This window comes from Syngnathoides biaculeatus, chromosome 6 (genome assembly GCF_019802595.1).
Source record: "Syngnathoides biaculeatus isolate LvHL_M chromosome 6, ASM1980259v1, whole genome shotgun sequence".
In the NCBI taxonomy this organism is placed as follows: Eukaryota; Metazoa; Chordata; class Actinopteri; order Syngnathiformes; family Syngnathidae; genus Syngnathoides; species Syngnathoides biaculeatus.
In genome coordinates, this window is record NC_084645.1 from 1,261,176 (window position 1) to 1,283,847 (window position 22,672).

At 40.8% G+C, this 22,672-nt stretch overlaps 1 protein-coding gene across 4 annotated transcripts; it reads left to right on the forward strand.

Moving 5' to 3' along the window:
* Nucleotides 1–310: 310 nt before the first annotated feature.
* Nucleotides 311–21,691, forward strand: LOC133502509 (E3 ubiquitin-protein ligase TRIM11-like). 4 transcript variants are annotated; one of them, XR_009795488.1, is made up of 7 exons: nt 311–952; nt 5,086–5,180; nt 8,059–8,307; nt 8,380–8,402; nt 9,538–9,680; nt 11,778–13,155; nt 18,461–21,691. XR_009795488.1 is itself a non-coding variant. In XM_061823383.1 (7 exons), the coding sequence occupies exons 1-7, from the start codon at nt 817–819 to the stop codon at nt 12,320–12,322; spliced, it is 1,104 nt and encodes a 367-aa protein (XP_061679367.1). In that variant the 5' UTR covers nt 311–816; the 3' UTR covers nt 12,323–15,779. The 4 variants fall into 4 exon arrangements, 3 of the variants coding, with proteins under 3 accessions (XP_061679367.1, XP_061679366.1, XP_061679365.1); XM_061823383.1 differs by lacking the exon at nt 18,461–21,691 and having other exon boundaries at nt 8,059–8,073; nt 8,161–8,307; nt 11,778–15,779; XM_061823382.1 differs by lacking the exon at nt 18,461–21,691 and having other exon boundaries at nt 311–694; nt 798–952; nt 11,778–15,779.
* Nucleotides 21,692–22,672: the final 981 nt, after the last annotated feature.

The window sequence follows — 22,672 nt, forward strand, 5'->3', positions numbered from 1 at the left end:
TTCTTTTCTCTTTTTTTTTCCTTTTGCTGTTTTAAGCTCAGTTGAACTGAGTGTTCCTTTTTATTTTCAGGGACGTCAAATAAAGATTCATCACTGACTGTCCCCTCACTGGCCATCCGGCTTCTCGGGAAGGGGAAGGCCAGCACTCAATCTCCAGCGCAGCCTGATACAAAGCGATCATCGACAAGTGAGAGGTCAGGTGTCATTGAGACATCTGTAAAGTCCCTGCTTGAGAAAGCAGAGCATCTCGCCAGTGTGGAAGCAACCAGGAAAGAGGTCGATTCCATGTGGGATGGTGGTACATCCTCCTCAGGTGATAGCTTCGCACAACACAGGTGGTGTGCCACAAGGAAGCTCACAGCAACCAAATTCATCTGAAATTGTGGAATTGGATACCTCGGATAGCTCCACTGAAGTACATTTATGTGGCATCCCTCCTCTTGAAAAACCCCAGCAAGTTGTCCAAGACCCAAGGGCCTCCCCTACCAGCTGTCATTCATTTACAGCGGCCTCAACCTCCCAGCTATCACTGTCATCTGTACACAATAAAAACGAGTTATTTGTGATGTTCCCCAGGCATTCTGCTGTTGTCTCAGGATCCCCCACCAGGATTGGCATATCCACCCAGCCGAAGAGAAGAAGCTCAGACCTTGTAGAGTGCCATTATTGCCCTAAAACTGTGCACCAGTTGGCGGTGAGGACCTGCCTTGTGTGCGGGGACTCCATGTGTGCGGAGCATCTTCGTCTCCATGTCGAGTCACTCGTGTTCCAAAGTCACACACTGGTTCCCCCCACAGAGGAAGTTTCTGTTTGGAGATGCCAGGAGAACCAGGAAATCAACTGCATCTACTCCCAGCAGTGCGTTACCTGCATGTGCACAATGTCCACCGCTGTCAGTTCCGACCGCAGCCATCGCTGCATCCGCATCAGGGAGGCAGAGCAAGACCTCAGAGTAAGTATAATTAGTGATTCATCAAATTTTTGGTCGCTGAAAATGACCTGAAAGTGTGTTTTTGGTTTGCGGCAAAAAGTGTTTTGTCACAGAATAAAACAGCTGGAACAGATTGTCGTGATGATGGAGGCAAAAATCGTGGCCCACATGTGGTTGTGTACAATATATTGTTTCGGGTGGAGAGGAATCCTTGACCAACCCACCTGGCACAACCTCCTTTCTTTCCACTGTTTTGTACTGGGGAATACTTGTTGCAGGCGGTTTTGTTTTGGCATTCCCTTTAGGACAGCTCCATCTGGTGGATGCATAATGCAACCCCCGCCACTACTGTAGCTTCTATTCTATGCCCCTTATAGAGCCCGTGCACCTACATCACCAAAGTTATATGACTGGGCATAATGAGGGTCTAGCAAAGCATTCTTCAATGCTAAGTCGGTTGGAGACCGCACAAAAATATGGCTTATAGCACAACGCCCAGAGTTTTGTCCGATATGGTTAAACATTTATAAGGTGATAATCAACAAAGGTACGAGGAAAAGTGAGACACTTGGCGTAGAAGACCCATATTTAATGCCGAAGTCGATGTTTTCGCCAATAAGAAAGTCGACTGTTAACCCGCTTCCGCTTGTCTTGGACAACTAGATCTACACATGTATCTGTTGAGTAAGTCGTCGAGATTTACATGGAAGAGTTTGAAAGTGTAGAAAAGTCTGGACGCATACAAATACTTAGTTGCTTGATCTGTTCTCAATCAGGAATAAATCCCACATTGTGATGGACCCGCTCAGATTTTTTTCAATACAAATAGCAATATTTAAAGGGTAAATCCAGTGCTTGCATTAACTGTGTATCCAATAAGACATGATGTGTACCCTATTTTGACAATGCGATGTTAAATCCTGTCTCGTTTAATAGTGTGAACTGAACTGTAACTGAATTTTAATGGGCTGTGCCATTTTTGCGAATCATATGATCTGGGTTGGCGTATGTGTCGTGTACCGTGCCATTCCAAAAGATGGATTACATGGGACACCATTATGCCCAGTGCTGATTTCTCAGATTTCTGACATATGTGCGTAAACAAAGGCCCTCCGGGAGTTCCAGGCCGGCAGCTGTGGATGGTTCTTCGAATGGGAATGATGCAGAATCTGACGAGCGAGCTCCGGAGGCAGGCCGGGAGCTGAGCTTCAACGTCAGGGGAGGCCTTTAGCCGCGCTTCGGTGACGGCGGAGGCCTTTAGCCTAGCTTCGGCGTCCGGGGCTAACGAAGCTGGGTGCGGTGGAGGCCGTTAGTCCCGGATGCCGAAGCTAGGCTAAAAGACTCCGCCACCACCGAAGCTTGGCTAAAGGCCACCGCCGCTGGAGTTCGCTCGTCAGACTCCATCATTCCATCCGAAGAACCATGCGCGGCTGCCGGCCTGGAGCTCCCGGGGGCCTTTGTTCATGCACTTATGTCGCGTGGAGCCCTCCGAATAGTCAGACTCCGCGTCACTCTGCCCGAAGAACCATCTGAATATTTGACATTAATTACAGCCACAGGTTCAAATCTGTATGAAAGTATTCCTCAGTCTTCCCGATCAACCGATACTGCTATTTCTTCATCAGATGAGGATAAATTCGAGAAATTAGCACTGAGCCTAATGGTGTCCCATGTAATCAAGCATTTGTAACGGCACAGTACACGTCACATATGCCCACGTACATCATGTGACTAGCGAAGATGGCAGCGCCCCTTAAAATTTGTAATTGGTGACGTAAATGTTGTCAAAACACTATTAAATGAGAGAGGATTTAGTGTGACATTGTCAAAATAGGGTACATATTACATGACCTATTGGATACACTGTTCATGCAAAGCACTGGATTTTTCCTTTAGATGAATGACCCCTGGTTTTACACAAATTCATTCATTAACTTATTTTTCTTTTGGTTTGTCTTGTTAGGGGTCGCCACAGCGTGTCACCTTTTTCCATCTTACCCTATCTCCTGCATCTTCCTCTCTAACACTCACTGGCCTCATGTCCTCCCACACAACATCCATCAACCTTCAGTCTTCCTCTCGCTCTTTTGCCTGGCAGCTCCATCCTCAGCACCCTTCTACCAATATACTCACGCTCTCGCCTCTGAACATGTCCAAACCATCGAAGTCTGCTCTCCCTAACCTTGTCTCTAAAACATCCAACTTTGGCTGTCCCTCTAATGAGCTCATTTCTAATCCTATCCAACCTGTTCATGCCTAGGGAGAACCTCAACATCTTTATTTCTCCCACCTCCAGTTCTGCTTTCTGTCATTTCTTCAGTGCCACCGTCTCTAATCTGTACATCATAGCCAGCCTCACCACTGTTTTATAAACTTTGCCCTTCATCCGAGCAGAGACTCTTGTCACATAAAACACCAGGGAACTTCCACCAACTGCTCCATCCCGCATGGACCTGTTTCTTCACTACTTACCACACTCACCATTGCTCTGTATAATTGACACCAAGTATTTGAAGTCATCCACCCTCGCTATCGCTTCTCCCTGGAGCATCACTCTTTCTCCTCCGCCCCTCTCATTACACATATATTCTGATTTACTTCAGATAATCTTCATTCCTTTCTGGTTCATACCGCCGTCTTTCTATTTCTTCCTCCGCCTGCTCCCTGCTTTCACTGCAGATCACAATATCATCTGCGTGCGAACATCATGGTCCAAGGGGATTCCAGTCTAACCTCGTCTGTCAGCCTATCCATTACTAACGCAAACGGGAATGGGCTCAGCGCGGATATTGATGCAGTCCCACCTTCATTAACTATGATTGGGGGGACAGCGAGTCGGCTCCTCCATACACGAATCATGTTGTGGCCACACTTTAAACTTTGACAAATAAACAAAAAAAAACACTGGGATAGGCATCAGCCCCCATACATGGACGCGTGTTGCGGCCACGTTAACCTACGTAAACATCACTGTGACCGACGGTTTCTCTTTTTTTAAATATGCAGTGGACTCATTTGAGAACAATGCATATTAAAAATAAAAGTCTGTCATTGAGAGGTTTACTGAAGTTTAACATACGACCGCAACACGCTTCCGTGTATGTTGGCGACGACTCCTGTTTTTTTTTTTTTTTTTTTTTAAACGCATTGGTCTCAAATGAGCCAACTTGGCATTATAAATACTTCTTGGAAATTTGAGATTGAGAAGAACAATTCCTAGCTGAAACGGAGTGCACGGTCGTGTACGTACCATCCATCACATTTAATTGCCGAAATCCATCGATCTTTGCCGAAATCCATCAAGCTTTTTGTCTTTTCAGCTGGTATTCCATAGAATGATCTCTTTAGATATCTGTCTCGTCTGTTGTGACAACAAAGAGCACAACAAGTCTCGGGCATTGTGTATATTCCCTCCAGTTCAATGTCCCCCACACTGTTGAGCAGCTCTTTTTGACTGGCAATATGGCGCCGTGAAAATGGTGACATCACGTGCACGAGCTCTATAATGCGGTGCACCTTATATATGAAAACAGTTTTCAAATAGGCCATTCATTGAAGGTCTGCCTTATAGTGCGGAAAATGCAGTATGTTGAAATGACAACGATAGAAGCAGTAATTTGTTAATGATTATAATTATAAAGTATGTTGTGAAAATGAACAATATTCTGAATGATTTTTATCCTGTTACATAATATAATGTAGTAACTGTCCGATGGTAATTTTCTCGAGTTTTAAATGTTAATTTAGACAAATTGATCTGGAAGTGAATAAGTTGGCAACTCTGTTTGCAGCTATACATTTATAGCCATTAATTAATGCAAGTGTGTTTATTGTTGTACTAATTTCCAGAATTTTTGGACCAATCAGCGCGTTGAAAGAAAACAAAAGCCAATCACCAATGTGTCTCTTTAAATGACCTTTTCATCTACTCTGTATCCTCGTGTACTTAATTGTTCTAAAAATATATTTACAATAATGGATGGATGACTATTGTGTCTTTGTTCATCTATTTATGTCACTGTGTGACATAGTGACAAGTGGCACATGACCCTGCTTGATCACTGATGGAATGTTGGATAGGATAGTCGATTACAGAAAAAAAAATTCTATAGTGACAGCCTTAGTTTTAAAATTGAGCTTTGTGATTCTCCAAGGTAAGATGAAAGAGGAGATCAACCAACTGCAGAGGCTGGAACAAGAAACAAAAGACCGAGTGACTGAATTCACTGAGAAAAAAGAAGCCTTCAGAGTAAGAAACTAAATTATTCACGTTTTATTCAATGTTTTTGTGTAACACGAAGTACTTATTTTGCCTTATCTTGTTCGGGATTTTCTGCGTCCTCAAAAAACCAACTGCCCTCATGTCTTCATGACATCTATCAATCTTCTTTGGTCTTTCATCCTATGATTTCTAGTCGGGCTAGATGATTTTGGCCAAAATAATATTCACAATTAGTTTGATCTGTGCTCTAATCACAATCATTAACACAATTATTCCTTATTTAAGGGAAAAATCTTTTTTTATTGCATTTCTTTTGAACAAAGAATATGTAACAACGTTAACTTCAAAATGATTCATTTAATAAGACTGAATTAAGTAAGTATGCTTTAATTTGCTTAATTGCGATCACAAATTGCACCGTAATAGAAGCAAATATAGCTGTCCCATCACCTTATGTATAGTCACTCATGTCCTTCAGATTACATCTACACAAAATGTCATCTACATTGGTATTTGTGTGCTCCTACATAGGGCAAGTGGGGTGATGTGGATGAGAAAACCAAGTTTCTGGAGTTTCAAACATGCTGTAGAAATCGTGCGGCTACACCACCATATTGCCAGTCCCTATTTTTATTTGAAATTGTCATTTTAATTTTAAATTACATGTCTGTTCTTGGTGTTGGATTTTTATCAAATAAATTTCCCCCCAAAATTCATCTTATACGCCAGTACGACTTATATATGTTTTTATCTTCGTTTTTATGGATTTTATGGGTTCTGTGACTTGTACTTCGGAGGGACGTACAGTCCGGAAAATACAGTACTTCATTGCTGGAGCTGTTCTCAATCAGGAATAAATCCCACATTGTGATTGACCCACACAGATTTCTTTTCAATACAAATACCAATATTTAAATAAATGACCCCTGGTTTTACACAAACTCATTAATTAACTATGATTTGGAAAAGAAATTAGGACAGGGAGTCGTCTCCTCCGTACACGGAAGCGTATTGCGGCCACACGTTAACTCCCGTAAACTAACTGTTTTTTGTTTTTTTTTTAAATATGCATTGTTCTCAAATGAGTCAACTTGGCATTATAAATACTTCTTGGTTATTTGAGATTGAGAAGAATAATTCCTACTTGAAATGAAATGCTCGCTACACAAGTGTGTGTATTCAGTTGGGCACCATCCATGACGTTTAATTGCCGAAATCCATCAATCTTTTCTGGTCATTTCAGCTGGTATTCTATAGAATGATCTCTTTGAAGAACTCTCTCATCCTTTGTGAGAACCAACAACACAACAGGTCGGGCATTGTGAAAAAATCTGCTCCGATTCAGCAACTCCTGCACTGCTGAGCAGCTTTGTTTGACCAGCAATATGGCGTTGCAAACAATGGTGACATCACGCGCGCGATCTCTATATAGTAACAGTATTTTATCAAACCTTTCGCTTTGGGCAAATGATGTTGAACTAGGAAGCACACAAACACACACACACGATGTAGATGCTTGGGCAATAGGACACTGAGATGTATGCTGACAAGGCATGATCTGAAGATAAAAGGGACTTTTCATGTAGATTGAAAGAAACTATTGCAAGAATCTTTCTTCTTACGAGCTTATTTTGACGGCGGATTCTCGTTTCGTTATTTATAATCTCCTTCAGCGTTGCTAACAACGGTAACTTTGAGACTGCCACACCATCTGTGCAGCATAGAGGACACCAATGAGTCAACCAGCAATGGAGGACCCCGGCGCTTCTATCGAGGTCCTAATGAAGAGGAGAAAAAAAACAGATTCCTCCACTTCAACTGAATATTTACTGGCTTCGACAGAGATGGGTGCCTTCTTCTCATACGATAAGAAATTGTCAGTCTCACTTGATTTGCTTTGACAAGAATTCACCAAACTCCAGAAGAGTTTGGAATTTATGCAAGTATGCGTGACAACCTCATCTTCTCCAGCATTCCAGAAAATACTTCGGCAGGGACTATATCGCTGTGTCAACATGATAACTTATCATCGAGTCCACCTATTCGGAGTCCCTCGTCCATGAAATCAACCTCATTGTATTATTGCAAAGTTTGAACACTTTCATCACTTTCTATTCTAGCTGTCAGAGTGCACTCTAAACTGGTGGCAAGCCAATCGTAGGGCACATCGAAAATACCAACAATTTCCACTCACAATCACACCTAAGGGCAATTTACAGTCTTCCAATTAATGCATGCTTTTGGAATGTGGAAGGAAACCGGACTACCTGGAGAAAAGTCACTCAGTCACGGAGAAAACTGACGCTCTAACCAGTGGTCTACCGTATTGACTAATTTCAACCAACTCGGTCATTGTCCTAACATTCGAATTCCTTTCTTTCACTTTAAGGCTTTCCCGATGTGTCCCAAATATTATAATATATATCCCAATATTGCACACCCCACTTTTCAGTTTTTTATTTGTGAAAAAAAGTATAAAATATCCCCAAAAAATTAATTGCACTTCACAATTGTGCCCCACTTGTTGTTGATTCTTGACAAAAAAATTTTAAATTTTATATCATTATGTTTTAAGCCTGAAAGGTTGAAAACTTCAAGGGGGCCGAATACTTTCAAAAGGCACTGTAGAATCTAATGTAAGACGATCTGACTTTTGTGGGGGGTGGAAAAAATACGATGCACTGAGTCCGCGATAGGGGATCCTCTTAAGTAGAGAAGGGATTACTGTAATGTCTTTGTACTCTGGGATCACACCAATAACCTTGCCCTCCTGTCTGCCCAAAGAGTCAAGCTGGTGAGCTGGATGATTTTCATTGTGGCTCTTAAAAATTATAATCATGTTTTGATTGATTGAATTTGTTAAAACAACCGTCTTTGCCTGTACCAATTCCTCTGGCATCTGCAGGCGGTTTTGAGCAAGGTGCGCTCGGGGGTGTGTCAGCAGTATGTGGCCATCAGGGAGGCCCTGCAGCAGGAGGAGCAATCAGTGCTCAAATGTGTGCAACAGGAGGAGAGCAGAGTGATGGGGAGCCTTGAGGAGAAACTGGGCCACCTGAACAACTCCCTGCAGTCAGTCCAGAAGGACCTTTACATCAGGGACACATTGATCAATGCGAAGGGAGAAAATGTCATTCAGGACCAAGCCTTTATAATGGTGCGTGTGAATGTAATATGACACATATGTATGATTAATGACTTAACAAGACAATTTTTTCGTGGGTCACAGGAGTACAGCGAAGTCCCACAACTGTAAGTCATTTACTTTAATCTTACTATGGAAACAAATCATATTTATACAGTGATGTATAAACAGCAGAGAGTGCCAAAAATTGGGAACACTGTACATTGTTTTATATTTTATAATCTGTGTATTATGTAGGTTCCCAGATTAATGGCATTTAGTGTTAAGAACAGGGGAAGTATGTTCTAAAGCAGTATTGGAGAATGCCAGCAGGCAGGCAACCATTCGTTGCAGCATTGTGATATCAAGCAACATTGTTTTTTTCTTTTTTTTTTTTTTTTTTTTTAATACATTATGCAGGAACTCTCCCAACTTAAATATATATATATATGTATAAAATATGTATATATTAGTTCAGGATCTGCACAAAGATTTATTGGCAAAATAAAATACAACTAACACTCTCTTTTGAGCATATGGAAAGCAGCAAATAGATGATGCTCTTTCTACATAGGTTTCTTCCTGGTTTTTGGAGGTGCACGTTATGCCCGAAAGCGTATATTTCATGAGAAATTGGACTACGTCACAGATCTCGTGTAACTAGTCCATTGTACTGCAATTTAGCTTTTTTTGGCAGGGTCTAATCTTAAATATCCATTCATTTTCTGATCTTATTATCCTCACGAGGATTGCGTATGTGTTGGAGCCAATCGCACCTGTCATCGGGCAGGAAGCGATGTACACCTTGAACTGGTTGCCACCCAATTGCAGAACACATGAAGACAGACAACAGTCACACTCACAATCACACTAGGGGCAATTTGGCATGATTTTGGGATGTGGGAGAAAACAAGAAGTGCTTTGAGAAAACCCATGCAGGCACGAGGAGAACTTGCTAACGCCACACAGGCAGGGCTGGGATTGAAGCACGGCCCTCAGAACTGTAAGGCCAATCTTTTACACCTTCCCAACCATACCACTCTAATCTTAAACAAGATAATTTAAAAATGTCATGCAAAAGTTGGGCTGATGCACAGACACAATTCACTACGATTAGGATACCCATCAGTCGACCACCGATTCCATTAAAAAACGTGAAGATGTTGAAAATAATTTTTAGTCCACTTAACAGTGTTAAGAAGTTAAGTTATTTTCACATAAATGGTCAATGATGTTCATGTGGTGTTTGTTTTCTATTCTCAGTGGCCTGAAGTCTTGTTTGGAACAGCTAGAGGCCCAAGAGGAAGTAAATGAAGCTCAGATGAAATTTCTTAGGGCATGGACAGAGAAGCGTCTGGCCACTGTTGTCATCCCCGATCTGGACCGAGACCTCCATGCAGCACTCTGTGAGACTTGATCGCCTTCCATTAATTTATGATGAAAGCTTGTAAAACTAAACTTGTGTTAAGTGAGAGGTGGGGTTTCCCAAAAGTAATGTGGAATTTTTTCCCAAAATATTTTCAAAAAGTCATTAGAGCACATTATATTTATGCATGGATGAAAAATAAAAAGTTAAATCACATTGTATAGTCATTTACAGCTACATAGAGTGGTAAAAAAAGGTATACATATACATTTCAATATGATATTCGATGTCTGATTTTACACATTTTTATATGTATATTTATATTACAGTAATGTGCACCACCAACGAGAACTCTGACCTGCTTTGGGCGGGGCTTTGGATTTTAACAATGCCATGTTCATCGCCACCCCCCCAAGTATTATTTATTTATTTTTTTTTAAATAGCTCTATACACACTTAACTGTCATTTGGAACCCACATAGCTCTCATCCTTTGCACTTGTGCAATCTATTTTTCACGACGAACCGGACCTTTTGGAAAGTGTGAAGAGTGAATCCATCCTCTTGAGTGTTCGAGCAATGTCCAGCAATACAACGAGCTGGCATTTTAGCTAACACGAAGGAAAAAAGACCTACTTTGCTGCAGGTAAAACTGGTACTAACACACGAACCCGCCTGAGTGGGCGTCTGCTAATAACGTCACTTCCTGCTTCTTCTCCAAAACAAATCCCTCGAGAGGATTTTCATGACGGGAGTTACAAAAAGCCATATATGTCAAAATCATGTTGTGTGGCGGAAAAATGGATGGGTTCATTCCAGCTGCCTTTTTTTTTTTAAACATACTAAAAATCATGCTTTTCGTGTCATTGGGATTTTAAGTTAAAACAAACTCACGGGCAGTCGTTTCTGATGTTTGGTGCAGTAGCAACAAATGTACTACGCTAACAATCATAAAATGCATAGCTCACCCCCCAGGAGGTCAGAGTTCAGGTTGGTGGCACACATTACCATAATATACATAAATATGTAACATAAGACATCAAATATCATATCGAAATGTATATGTATCCCATTCTTACCACTCTAGGTAACTGTATACGACTACACAATGTGATTGTATTTTTTATTTTTCATTTATACCTATGTATATGTCTATCTCTGACTTTTGGAAAATATTTTGGGAAAAAATTCGCATTATTTTTGAGAAATTATGGTATATTATCACATCATCAGTAGATGCACAAAGATTATTCGTAATGATTGTTGTACGGATGATTTAAAAAAAAAAAAATACAAGTACAAATCTAGCAAAATAGAAATACAGAAAATTCCTAATATTTTGATCATATGGATAGCAGCAAATTGGTGGTGTGCATTATACATTGGTAGAAAGATTTTTTTTTGACGTATTATACTCAAGAAATTACGGCATGTTGTGGTCACAATAAAATTCAACCTTCAGTTTCAAGTAACTCCTGAGTTACTGCGAATCAATTAAAAAAAAACAATGTAGTCGTTTAAATACACAAAGTACAATTCTTAAACAGTCAATGTCAAGTATGAGTGGCACTAAATGACACTCCCCCTTTTGAAGAAATAGTAGTAAAGTATTTTCCAAAGTGCTGTTGAAGTGAGTAGGGTTGAATTCACTGCCACTGTGCACCGCTGGTATCTGCTTGAAAGTCAAAGCAAAAAAATGACTGAATTGGAGCTTGTATGTCAAAACACAAGTTGAGGCACTCATATCGAAATGCATCAATGAATTCCCGATTTTACCTTAAACGTGATACTTGAATACCCCCCAAAATATTTTATCGCTCCTTCCAGATACTTCCATAACATGGCCTCTGTTCACATCATAACTTTTGGGTTGCCAGGTTTTTTCACAAAACGTAACATTTCTTCCCAATTTAGAACTATATAAAAAAAAGCACAGTCTCTTCAAAAGACACTTTTTCCAAATATAAATGGGAAAACAATTATTAAATAATTTCAGTTTTCTTAAGTTGAGTCTTTCGTAAGGTAAAGTCCCAGGTCCTAAAATTCCCAGTGTAAGTCGTGCGACACAAGTCCCCAATCTTTTAATGTAAGTCCTTTTCTCCTGCCCAAGAAGTTCCCTCTTTCCTTTTCTTGTGCAGATGGAACTGTCCCCATCTTGGATGCAAATACAGCCCATCCCAAGCTGAGGCTGTCAGATAACAACAGGAAGGTGGCCTACAATGTGGTCGCGCAGTCCTTTGATGATCAAGACACTCGATTCAACACCTCCCCGCAGGTGCTGGCCAATCAAGGCTTTGAAGGAGGCCGTTGGTACTGGGAGGTGTACGTGCCTGAGGACGAAGGCACCTGGAAGGTGGGACTCTGCAAGTCGCATATGGACAGGAAAGGTCCAGGGAGCACCTCCTCTCTGGGCTACAATGCATCCTCCTGGTGCCTGGAATTTCATGGAGGGAAGCTGAATGCAGTGCACAACCAGATAGAAAACCCTGTGACTGTAGAAAGTCTGGAGCAGGTGGGAGTGTTCCTCGACTATGACGGTGGAACGTTAACGTTCTTCAATGTAACTCCAGGGAAGTGTCTTGCTCCTATTTATTACTACAAGCACTCGTTTAGCGGGCGTCTGTACCCTGCCTTGTCTGTGTCCAAAACTCACCTTGTCATCAGGGATATATTTGAGTCATAAGTGGCGTTCATAATCTTTGCACTATGAGTGATCTAATGTCGAGCCTCTAGGTTGTTTTTACAGAATAGAGAAAAATAGATTTTTATGCTTTATGCCAAATTTAATTATGTACATACTGAGGAGCACATTCTACTTCCACATTTCTCAACTGACTCCCAATTCCTGCTTTCCCACCATTCCAATTTCTGGCGACAAAGTTAGCAAATTTTCAGATTCCACCTTTTAACTGTTCACCTCACAGGACATCAGAATCAGAATCTGCTTTAATGGCCAAGTATGTAACAACCAGACATATGATTTTTCCGTTTATAGATAGAATTCTATCTTTTTAAATTGCATAGATAAAAAAAAATACTTTGGATTTTTCTATAATATTCCAACCGTAACCCGTGCCATAATCCACACTCGTTCATTTTCCGATCCGACTTTTGGAAGCGAGGCGTAAAATATGATACGCGTCTGTTGATTGGTTGAATGTGGAACAGGCAAGTAATGGGCCCATTTGCAAGTGAACACAATGGCAGTGCTCGAGAGTGGAAGAAATTGATAGAAATGTCAAAAATAAGTTTCAATGGAACGAGAAATTGTCAATACCGTTGGAAAGAAGGAAGTTACCACTCTGTTAAGGGATTTCATTTGCAAAATTGATCGACCGGGTAAAGCATTGTGCACGTGTTGTCAGGATACCGTTGACTATGCATCAAGAGGTTTCAAGGCATTGGAAGTTCACACGAAATGACAATGACATGTTTACTTCCATTACTCCCAGTATTGAGACGCAAGATCCACCGAAACAACCAACCCCAGTTGCAGACAGGGTCGTCAATAACGAGGTGACCGTTCAGAAACAATTACTTGTAAAAATGTCTGTTATATTTATTGATAACGAAACATGAAATTGTCCAATTCATGCATTTCAATCTACAAAAACAAGAAATTAAAATGTTTTTGAATGGATACGATACACACGTTATGCAAGCATGCTTGCATGCCATGATGCAAATCTGAATCCAATTTAGTAGTTTACTTAGCTGAATTTGGATTTGAATTTGTAATTTTTTGGGGTAAAGGTATGCACCTAAATAATGAACGATCATATTGTGTACATTTTAAAAACAAAAAAGCACTTATCTATAGATGTGATAGATATATTTCATTATACATAATACATTTATAAAACTTGCACGTTAAAATTGATGATCATTCTTTGATCATGCTTGCAGCCCCCAGACCCCTGGCTATTTTTCAGTCGTTTTTCATTCAGTCAAATCATGTCTTAACAACACAAGGAATTTGTCTCTGGCCGTCTGTGCCACACAAGTACGACATTCCTGTTGAGTACGGAGAAACAGGAACATACAAACAAGAACAAAGATATTCTGTCATACCATATTTCATATAAGTCAGAGTTGTGCAAAGATCCCGAGTCTATTGCATGGGTGGGCAAACTTTTTGGCTTGGGGGCCCACATCGACTTTTAAATTTGACAGACGGGCCGGGTCAGCACAAGATACACGATGTACCTGTCCTGCTCGTTCTATTCAGTTTGTATCATCAGTGCCAAAAGTCAAAAAATATCAGTGCAAGGACGAAATAGTGGTAGCAATCTCGTCTGTGGTGGAGCGGTGTTATATTTGATCTGCGTGTACTGTTTATTTTGTTTATTTTTATTTTAACATGCGCATCAGAGAGACACTTTCAATTTTAATGGGAACAGTGTTGTTGGTCTCCTTTTTTAGCCAGAGAATCAAAGTCTGGAGTTAGTTTTGTTGTGGCGATTCTCAGAATGGATTTGAGGTGTTGGTCTATCAACTTGGATCTGTGGCTGGCTCTGTTGATGTTCCTGATACTGAGGGTCTGTTCACACACGTCGGTCGAGCCGAACAATGACAGCATCTCCTGCGCTGTCCGCAGTAGCCTTGGAAACACTGCTTCATTGAGTGAAGCAAAGAAGTAATTTAGTTTCAGAGAGTTGAACTTCTCTTTTACGACAGGGTCGATAAGTTCGAGTTGCAGCTCCTCTGAAGCTGTCGGGGTTTTGTAACAGAGGACAGGCCACCGACTGAAGTGACTTGTTAATTTTGTTGAAATTCGAGAACCAAACGACAGAATTCTCCGTGCAGTGCATTCAGTGACTCACTCTATTCCTCCATTTTTGCTCCGGGCTCTTTCAGCGTGGCTAGTGTAGGAAAATGAGTGAATGACTTGTTCAAAATTTGCCCCAAGAATAAAGACAGCTTGGATTTGAAGGCTTTCATGTTTGTGTACGTCGTGCACAAAATGATCCTTCCCCTGCAGTTTTGTGCTGAGCTTCTTCAAGTGTGAAAATATGTCCTTAGCAAACACAGTCACATATCCAGCTCTTGTTGATCAGCTCAGAAAATTCATCAGCCTTACCTAGTTGCTGTCACGACCGGGGCTCGAGGGTGGACCCAAATGCATGACTCCAGAGGCAAGCAGGTAGAGTAGTAGTAGAGTAGAAAGACTTTATTCGGTCCGTGGTCAATGATCAGCGAGTCTATCAGGAAAAGCAGCAGTATCAGAAGTGGCAGGCTTACTAGGATGGTCAGGGAACAGGCGAGGGTCGGTACACGGTAGGTCAGGTATACGGGAGTGCGGGAACGAGGCATGGGAATCAACGATCTGGCAGAGGACTAGTTGTCCCCTGTGTCCTTTAAGTACTGGGTGTAATCAGGCGAAACAGGGTGCAGGTGTGTGTCGACTAATCGGCTGACCACACCCAGCCTGGGGAGGATGCCAGGAGCATGACAGTTGCTTTAAAAACATGCCAATCTCCTCTTTGAGCTCTCACACGTGTTGAAGCACTTTGGCCAAAATTAACCAGTGGACACAAGAATGATAAAGCAGGTCTTGGTGATCCACATCGGTTTCCTCCAGGAACACAGTGCAGAAGTCATGACAGGATTCACAACATGATCCAGCTGTAACACCCGATTTTTATAGAGATGCTTGGGGAATGATGCAGTGGATGAAAATTAAATCCTGGTCAGGGTTTTCATCTTTCACTTGTTTATGGAGTCTCCTCAGCAGGCCAACGTTTTTCCCTTTTAAATCCAGAGATCCATCTTTGGTGACGTTGATAAGCTTACTCCAAGTAAGCTTCATATTTTCGTTGAGAGCAGACACCAAGTCAAACATGTCCTCTCCCCGAGTTTGTCCTTTCAGAGACTCCATTGTCAAAAACTGTGATTTCAAAAGTGTCATTAATACCACGGATAAAAATGAGGAGCTGAGCAGTGTCATTAACATTATTGCTTTCATCAGGCGCTAAAGAATAAAATGTGAATGACTCAGTTTTTTTTGTTTAAACTGCTGATATCTTCATCTATTAGTTCTACAGGGCACAAAATACATTATTTCAAAAACTCGCCCTCAGACAGAATTTTGTTGGCTTGTACTATTTTGAATGAAAGCATAAAACTGGCCTTGTACTTGACTCTTGAATGGCAGTTTGACATTGAAAGATACTTTATTGAGCCTTCAAATTAGTTGCCAACTTCTGAGCGGCAGCTTCCCGTTTTTTGGGTTTTTTTTTTTTTGACACCTTGCTAGCATAGTCAGCAATGTTCGTTGCAAACTGACTGCTAATATTATTCTCTTTAAAGGAATACTCCGCTGAACAATGAAAAGCCTTAATCCAATAGGTCATGTCATACGTACTGTACCTTGAAAATTTCAGGTTAATCCAATATCATTTCACCCTATCTGGACCACGTAAAATTTTGTAGAGAAAATCTGAAACTTTCAGAAAATGATACTGCTGGACTTAAAATTTTCAATTATATTAATATTTTTTATAAGACAGTTTTGCCGCAATGCATTCTGGGAGGTTGCAAATTTGCAACATTAGCTTTCAGGTGTAACTAGAAAGCAATATTGAACAAAACCAAACAATAAAAAGTGTTGTAATACAGAACACTTTTTTACATGCGAAGACTGGAAAACAACGCTATTGTTTTGAAAAGGTTTGGACCTTCTGTCTGAACATGACTTGGGTGACAAATGACTGTCCTCAGTCTGTGACCACCTGCCATTCATGATGTACAAATTACTTTTTACTGTGAAAGTCAAACACTTTTGGTCTTTGTTGAAGCAGAGCACAACTTTGCATTTTGTGCAGGCCATTTGCGAATAATCAGATTTCCACAGTCTCCATCGACCGTTTTTCTGGATGGAACAGGAAATGGTCATATTTGTCGAGTCTGAGGTCAGCTGAAGGTGTGAATATCCTCTGCAGTGGAGCCAGAGGTGGGGTCGTTGGAGGCGATAGCTCAGCAGCTTCCAGGGAAGCTTTTATGAGAGAGTCTGCAAGTTCTGTATGGAAATCCAGTAGCGGCATGTATTTCTTTTCCTGTTTTTGGGGCAGATGACACCGGTATAACAACCAGCTGTTAGCCAAAGATAGGTTGGTTAATCAGGTAGTACAGGATGCGAAGGCACCAATGCAGACGTTGCATACTGATTCTGTACTGAGACATCAGCATGTCTGACAACAATGGGTAGCGTGGTGCTGACAATCCGTTCACCGGTTTTGATTGTCCGTTGCAGTCTTGAGTTTGGCCTTTTTTGTGGCAGCCCCAAGCCAGACTGTGATGGAGGTACACAGTACTGATTGGATGACCACTGTGGAGAACTGTCTCAACAGCTCTTGTGACAGGCCGTGCTTCCTCAGAAGCCACAAGTGCATCCTTTGCTGAGCTTCTTTAAGGATGAAGTTGATATTTGTCCCCCACTTCAGGTCCTCTGAGACTGTAATTCCCAAATACTTGAAGGTCTCGACGGTTGACACTAGACAGTTGGACATCGTAATTCAGCTGTGGTGAAGGATGCCTCCTGAAGTCAACAATCTTATCGAGTCTTTAGAGTGGCCCACGGGCCATTTGCGGCCCCAAAGATATTCTGTGGCCCCCACCTTACTATGAAAGTTAAATTATGGTGTGGCTCTGAAGTTTTATATGAATGGCACTTTTAGAGTATTGTGTGCAGAGCTGACGAACCGACCAATTACGGTGGGGTTGTGGCTGTCCGGGGTGTGACAGTGACCAGGCTTGATGCAAGTTACAGTGGTGTTGCAATGGAGAGTTTCATGAATAGTTTTGCACAAAACTTGTTTACACCAGCTCCCTTGCTTATTTTGTGCTAAAAAATTACAGAATGATTAAGACTTAACATATTACATTATTTCTGTACCATTGGGAAGAGCTTGAAAAAACCCTTTTACAATGACACAAAAACCATTACTATAAGTAAAATAATGAAAAAAGTTTTCAAGTTGACTGCGCAGGGCTAATTAAATTAACCTTAAAACAATAGGAAAGTCAGAAACATTTATGACCTTAAATAGGAGTACTGACTGAAAAACGACTGCCATTGCTTTATTTATCAATGGATTTGAATGAAATTTTCAGTGAATAAAGCCCTATGAAAGTAAAACAGATTCCAACCACTTCCATTTAAATCAAGGAAGAAACTTTCATTTAATTCTAATTTAAATAACATTTAAAAACATTTTGAAACACACCCAGATAATGAAAAACAAAGTGTTATCTGGGCTTTTCTTGCCCAGTGAACAAAGCCTTTTGCTTTGCTTGATTCTTACCTGCCTATCAATGTCCCACAGTTTCTATACACTAATTCTTGTTCTTTAAGAAATGACTTCACAGATAAGATCCACAGCCATCCTGTACTTTGAAACGTCATAGGCCTCTGCATCTTCTTCATAGGTCTGCCCCTCTTGCCAATATCCAATTCTCTGTGCCTCCATTTCTCTTCAGCAGTTTTTCAATTTTGTCAAAACAAACAGTCCTTTTATTTGTCTCTTTGTCAAACCAAATATGGGATATCTGATACCTCACAACCCTTCCATTCAGGATGTCCTTCACTTTCTCAAGGACTGAAGGGTCAATGTCACTGAATTCAGCATGCTGTGAAATATCCAATGACTTAGTTTTACATGTTTTTAGCACACAATCCAGTTTATCCCTTTCCAGGGCTTTCTTTTTCTGCTCTTCTTTTGAGAGTCGACTGGCTATCTCTTTCTTTACCTCAACCTGTTTCTTCCATTTTCCATTTTTCCTGCGTTTGCCAAGAATTTATTAATTTCTTCCTCTTTCCCAGTTCCAGGCTGTCAAGGAAATCTGTGACAGAGTTCTTCTGAGTTCGTATCCGAGATGACAGAAAGCACATTGTGGCATTTGGTGCACGATCCTTTGCTGCACTGAACATGCTCATAACCTGCTCAGCGTCGATGTTGTGACATCGAGCAGACTCTGTTTCCTTGCGCAACTGGTCAGTGACATCAATCACAAAATACCTCTCATACTGCTTCTGTAGAACAGCCCCAGCCTTGGAAAGACAGGCCCCCATCATGGTAACAAACACAGCCTGATTCAATGGACCTTCCTGCAGTTTCTGCACCAAGGGATCAGAGGCCTCCAATGCATTGCCAAAGAAGTCGGTCTTTGTCGTGAGTGTATCCATGGGGGCAGCACAAAATTTCCTGAGAACACTAACTACGTCCTTAACAATCCCAATGCCATCGACATGGCTAACTGGCGAGTTACTCTTTGTATAGAATATAGCCATCCATGGCCAGACAGTAATTTTCCAATAAGTCCTGGAATCTGAAGCTCAACCTGAGCACAGGGATTGCTATCATCAGCACGCAGATCATCCTGGAGGCCACCACAAGATACCACTCCTTCAAATAAATTTCTGAAAAAAATCACAGTGGAAGTGTGCAGCTGTGCAGAAATGTGGAACAAGATATAAAGTCAACTACCTCTGTAACAAGGAATCAGTCCTCTTGGAAAATGAGCTGCATCCAGGTATGACGTGAAACCTTTTGGATAACCTTGCCCATCTTTGTACCTGAATTTGTTCACCGCTAGTACTATCTGATGGCTGATAGATTCTGTGCCCGAGTTTTTTTTACCTAAGTGCTCAGGTTCCAAACTTTTCAGTACCGACCTCATTGAACTGGCAAATGGATGTAAATGGCAATTCAGCTCATTCAGCTTTATACGCCATGAGCATTCCAGATGTCCAATAGTGGCATGATTCACCACCGCTCGATCTGTAATTGTATTAGATAGACTATTGAGAATTTTTTCTCTTGTCTCTCTTTTTAATAAAATTTGCAATACACATCACTGATCCGATTGAAACTGTCCTCAATATGCAAAGAATAGTCCTCAGCAGTCCCACCAGCTAACTAGTCAATAGCAATGTCCTGGCATGCATTAGCTGAAGTAACATGCACATTATTAATATGATCACCCTCCTGAATAGTGGCATCAAAGCCAGGTGTGAGGTTATCATGTGAAAGGCACATTTCAGCAGCCTGGAAATCTGAAATTACACCAAGTTCTCTGGTCATCATTTCCACAGTGCTCCTAATAGGTAGCATATCAAGTTGCATTTCTGATCTCTTAGCAAATTTCTCAATTAAATTTGGAATATTTCTGGTTTGTACATTCTTCACCACAGAATCATAGACAAGTTGTCTTAACGCCAAAGAATAAGTTTTGCCTTCTTTATTGAAGCAACTCCCTTTGTCACCACTGGCTTGAAGAGATTCAACAGTTTCCTCCAAACCAAATTTTTCATTTTCTAAATCCATGATGATTGAATTTTTCTTAGCAAGTTCATCTTTCCACAACTGCACTGTCTGCATCAGCACAGGAAGCACAAGAAGTAACACGAGATTTAGAATTTTTTTTTTTTATAAACTTCTGTCTCTGCGTAGTGCATTTTTGAGTTTGTTCTTAGTGTCCTTCAGTTGTTTTGCCAGAGAAGACTGAGACAACTCCATTCAATGGCGTTTGATCTTCTGGTCCTTCTTGATTATGGAGACTTTTTTTGCGATTGCTTTCCCGAGTTAAGTATTTTTTCTCACGCAAATCCTTGTACTCTGAACGTAACATTTTTCAAGCGTTCTTTATATTTAACTTCCATGGGTCTCTTATTTTCAGAAACAAATTCAACTTCCTTGGGGTAAAGGGTCCTTTAAGGCGGGAAGATGAACATAGTGATGATGAGCATGATGATGATGGAGCATATCTTGGTGTCTGGGTCTGTGTTTCTGGAGCTTGCACAGGGGTGAAAAAGAATTGGAACAGTCTTAACATTTTTATAATAAATGACAAGGATTCCACATTACATTTACAGTGACACAGAAATTCAAGTCGACCTATGTTTTATTTAAATTGTGTATCACAAAAAGGACATCTGATCAGTATCTGGGGAAAAGTTGCAGCTCAACCAAGCCTAAAATTGATAAATTCCGTTTTAGCCAATAAAGGCGACAATGGTACCCTCAACTCTAGTAGGTTCCAAAGGAATTCCTGAAGGAACAAAGTTAAATACTTACCTCTAAAAATATGACTGCACTACTGACATTTGCTTGCATAAGTGTTTGCTCTTGCACTCCTTTGTCTGAAATCACTGGCTCTGAAAAGTAGAATTAAAATAAAATGTGATCTCTTTTGTTAAAAAAAAAAATGTACAGCACTGACAATCTTGGCTCTTTACAGCCATTTAAACTTTTGATTTAACAGGAAACTGATCTGATCCATGACCATTTATTAAGACATTTGACTAGAGAGCTAGGATGTATCGTTAGAACCATTATGAACACCTGAAGTTAAACTATTTATTTATTTATTTATTTAAGAAAAGAAAAAAAAAAAAGTACTCACTCTCTAGTGTAGTAAACTCTGTTTCCTTATGTGGGGTACATGTAGTGGGTCAAGGGATTCCAACAGGAGTGAAGGGTTCCAATCATAAGCTTCTGTACTTCTGGAAGTCTGCATCTCTTGAAATATTGTTATACTTCTTGACCTGGTTCAGGAGTGAATTCAGCTGACCATATGTAAATGTGCAAGGCAGATACAGGCGCTGCCGGCCAACTTTCTGCGACAAGGCCAGTCTTTTCTTGACAGAGGGCGGCATAGTCAACCTGGAAAAAAAAAATACAGGTTAAATAACCCTTCTGAAATTTGAAACTTATCTGTAATCTTGTTTCCATGAAAAGGAAAATATGCAAAGGAATCACTAAAAAACAAATAACCAGACAAAAACATGAAATTTCATATGATAATATATATTATATGATATATTAGCTGGAAGACTACCCTACAAAATCATTGATTGACTGTATGTCATAATTGCCATAGCTTGGATTATCAAGAATGTTGCGGATGACAAAACCACCAATCTTGTACTTTGGATAATGAAGACTGTAGCGAAATTTCCCATCTGCGGTTGCACTTTGTGATCGATGCGCATTCTCATTGTAATGCATTGCAGCTAACATTGTCCCAAGGTACAAAAACATTTAACATATAAATTGCTACTGTAAACAACACTGTCTCAATACAGATACAAACCTGCATTCCATCCCTTCAAAAGAAAAAGCATACATTTTTGGTGCGAAATGTATGACCAAGGAGTGGAAGGCCTCGAGGTCGGATGTCTGATAAACCAGGGAGAGGCGCTGTCGATCTGCCAGGAGTGTCGTGCTCATCAGGATCTTCTCCGGCTCCTTGGAGGCCTGTGACCTGGAGGATCCAGAGCAAGAAGCAATTCCCAGTTTACTTCTGGAAATGTTTGGGTTTTATGGTACATTATTTATACCTCTCCTGGCTTAAGCCATGGTTTTCGTTGTTCCCGTCCTTCAAGGGGCCCATGAGCACATTGGCAAAATATACCTGGAAATCCATCTTGCACATTTTGGATGTGTTGAAGGACGGACTTCCATTTGGAGACCACAAGCTCCCAATCAACCCCCTCTGTGGAGACCACAGACCAGTACAGGTGATTAATGATACTGGATATTCACGGTGCAAACGCCTGACAGGCTCAGTCTGGCGGCAACTTTGAGCTTTTTGTGTTTGTGGGGTAGTGAAGGTGAGATGGGGTTTATATTAATATTTTTTACAAAACAGTTTGCCGCAATGCATTCTCGGCCTTCAGGTAGTACGGGATGCGAAGTTACCACCACCGAGGTCGCATGCTGATTGTGTACTGAGACATCAGCATGCATCCAACACCCCTGAGTTTTAACCTAGATCACCTTCAAAACTGCATTTAAACAATAATAATAGGAAATTAACAATTGCCTTTCACTTGATATTCAAAATATCGTAGTATAGTCAGTATTTCCGATTATTTGACTCACAGCTCTTGAATTATGGACACGTAGGCAGAGTCCGTCACCAGTGAAACTGAAAATACATTAAAAATCAAAATGGTCAGATGGCTTCCTAGAGTGGGGATGAGTGATTTTCATCAAAGTTTGAACCAATCTAAACTCTTTTGACGAACTTT

Excerpts from the sequence above, each read along its gene's own strand:
- LOC133502509 (XM_061823381.1), top strand. The coding sequence starts at position 817 with ATGCCAGGAGAACCAGGAAATCAACTGCATCTACTCCCAGCAGTGCGT. Across the intron at positions 953-5,085 it reads AGGCAGAGCAAGACCTCAGA|GTAAGATGAAAGAGGAGATC; the intron begins GTAAGTATAATT and ends TGATTCTCCAAG. Across the intron at positions 5,181-8,058 it reads AGAAAAAAGAAGCCTTCAGA|GCGGTTTTGAGCAAGGTGCG; the intron begins GTAAGAAACTAA and ends TGGCATCTGCAG.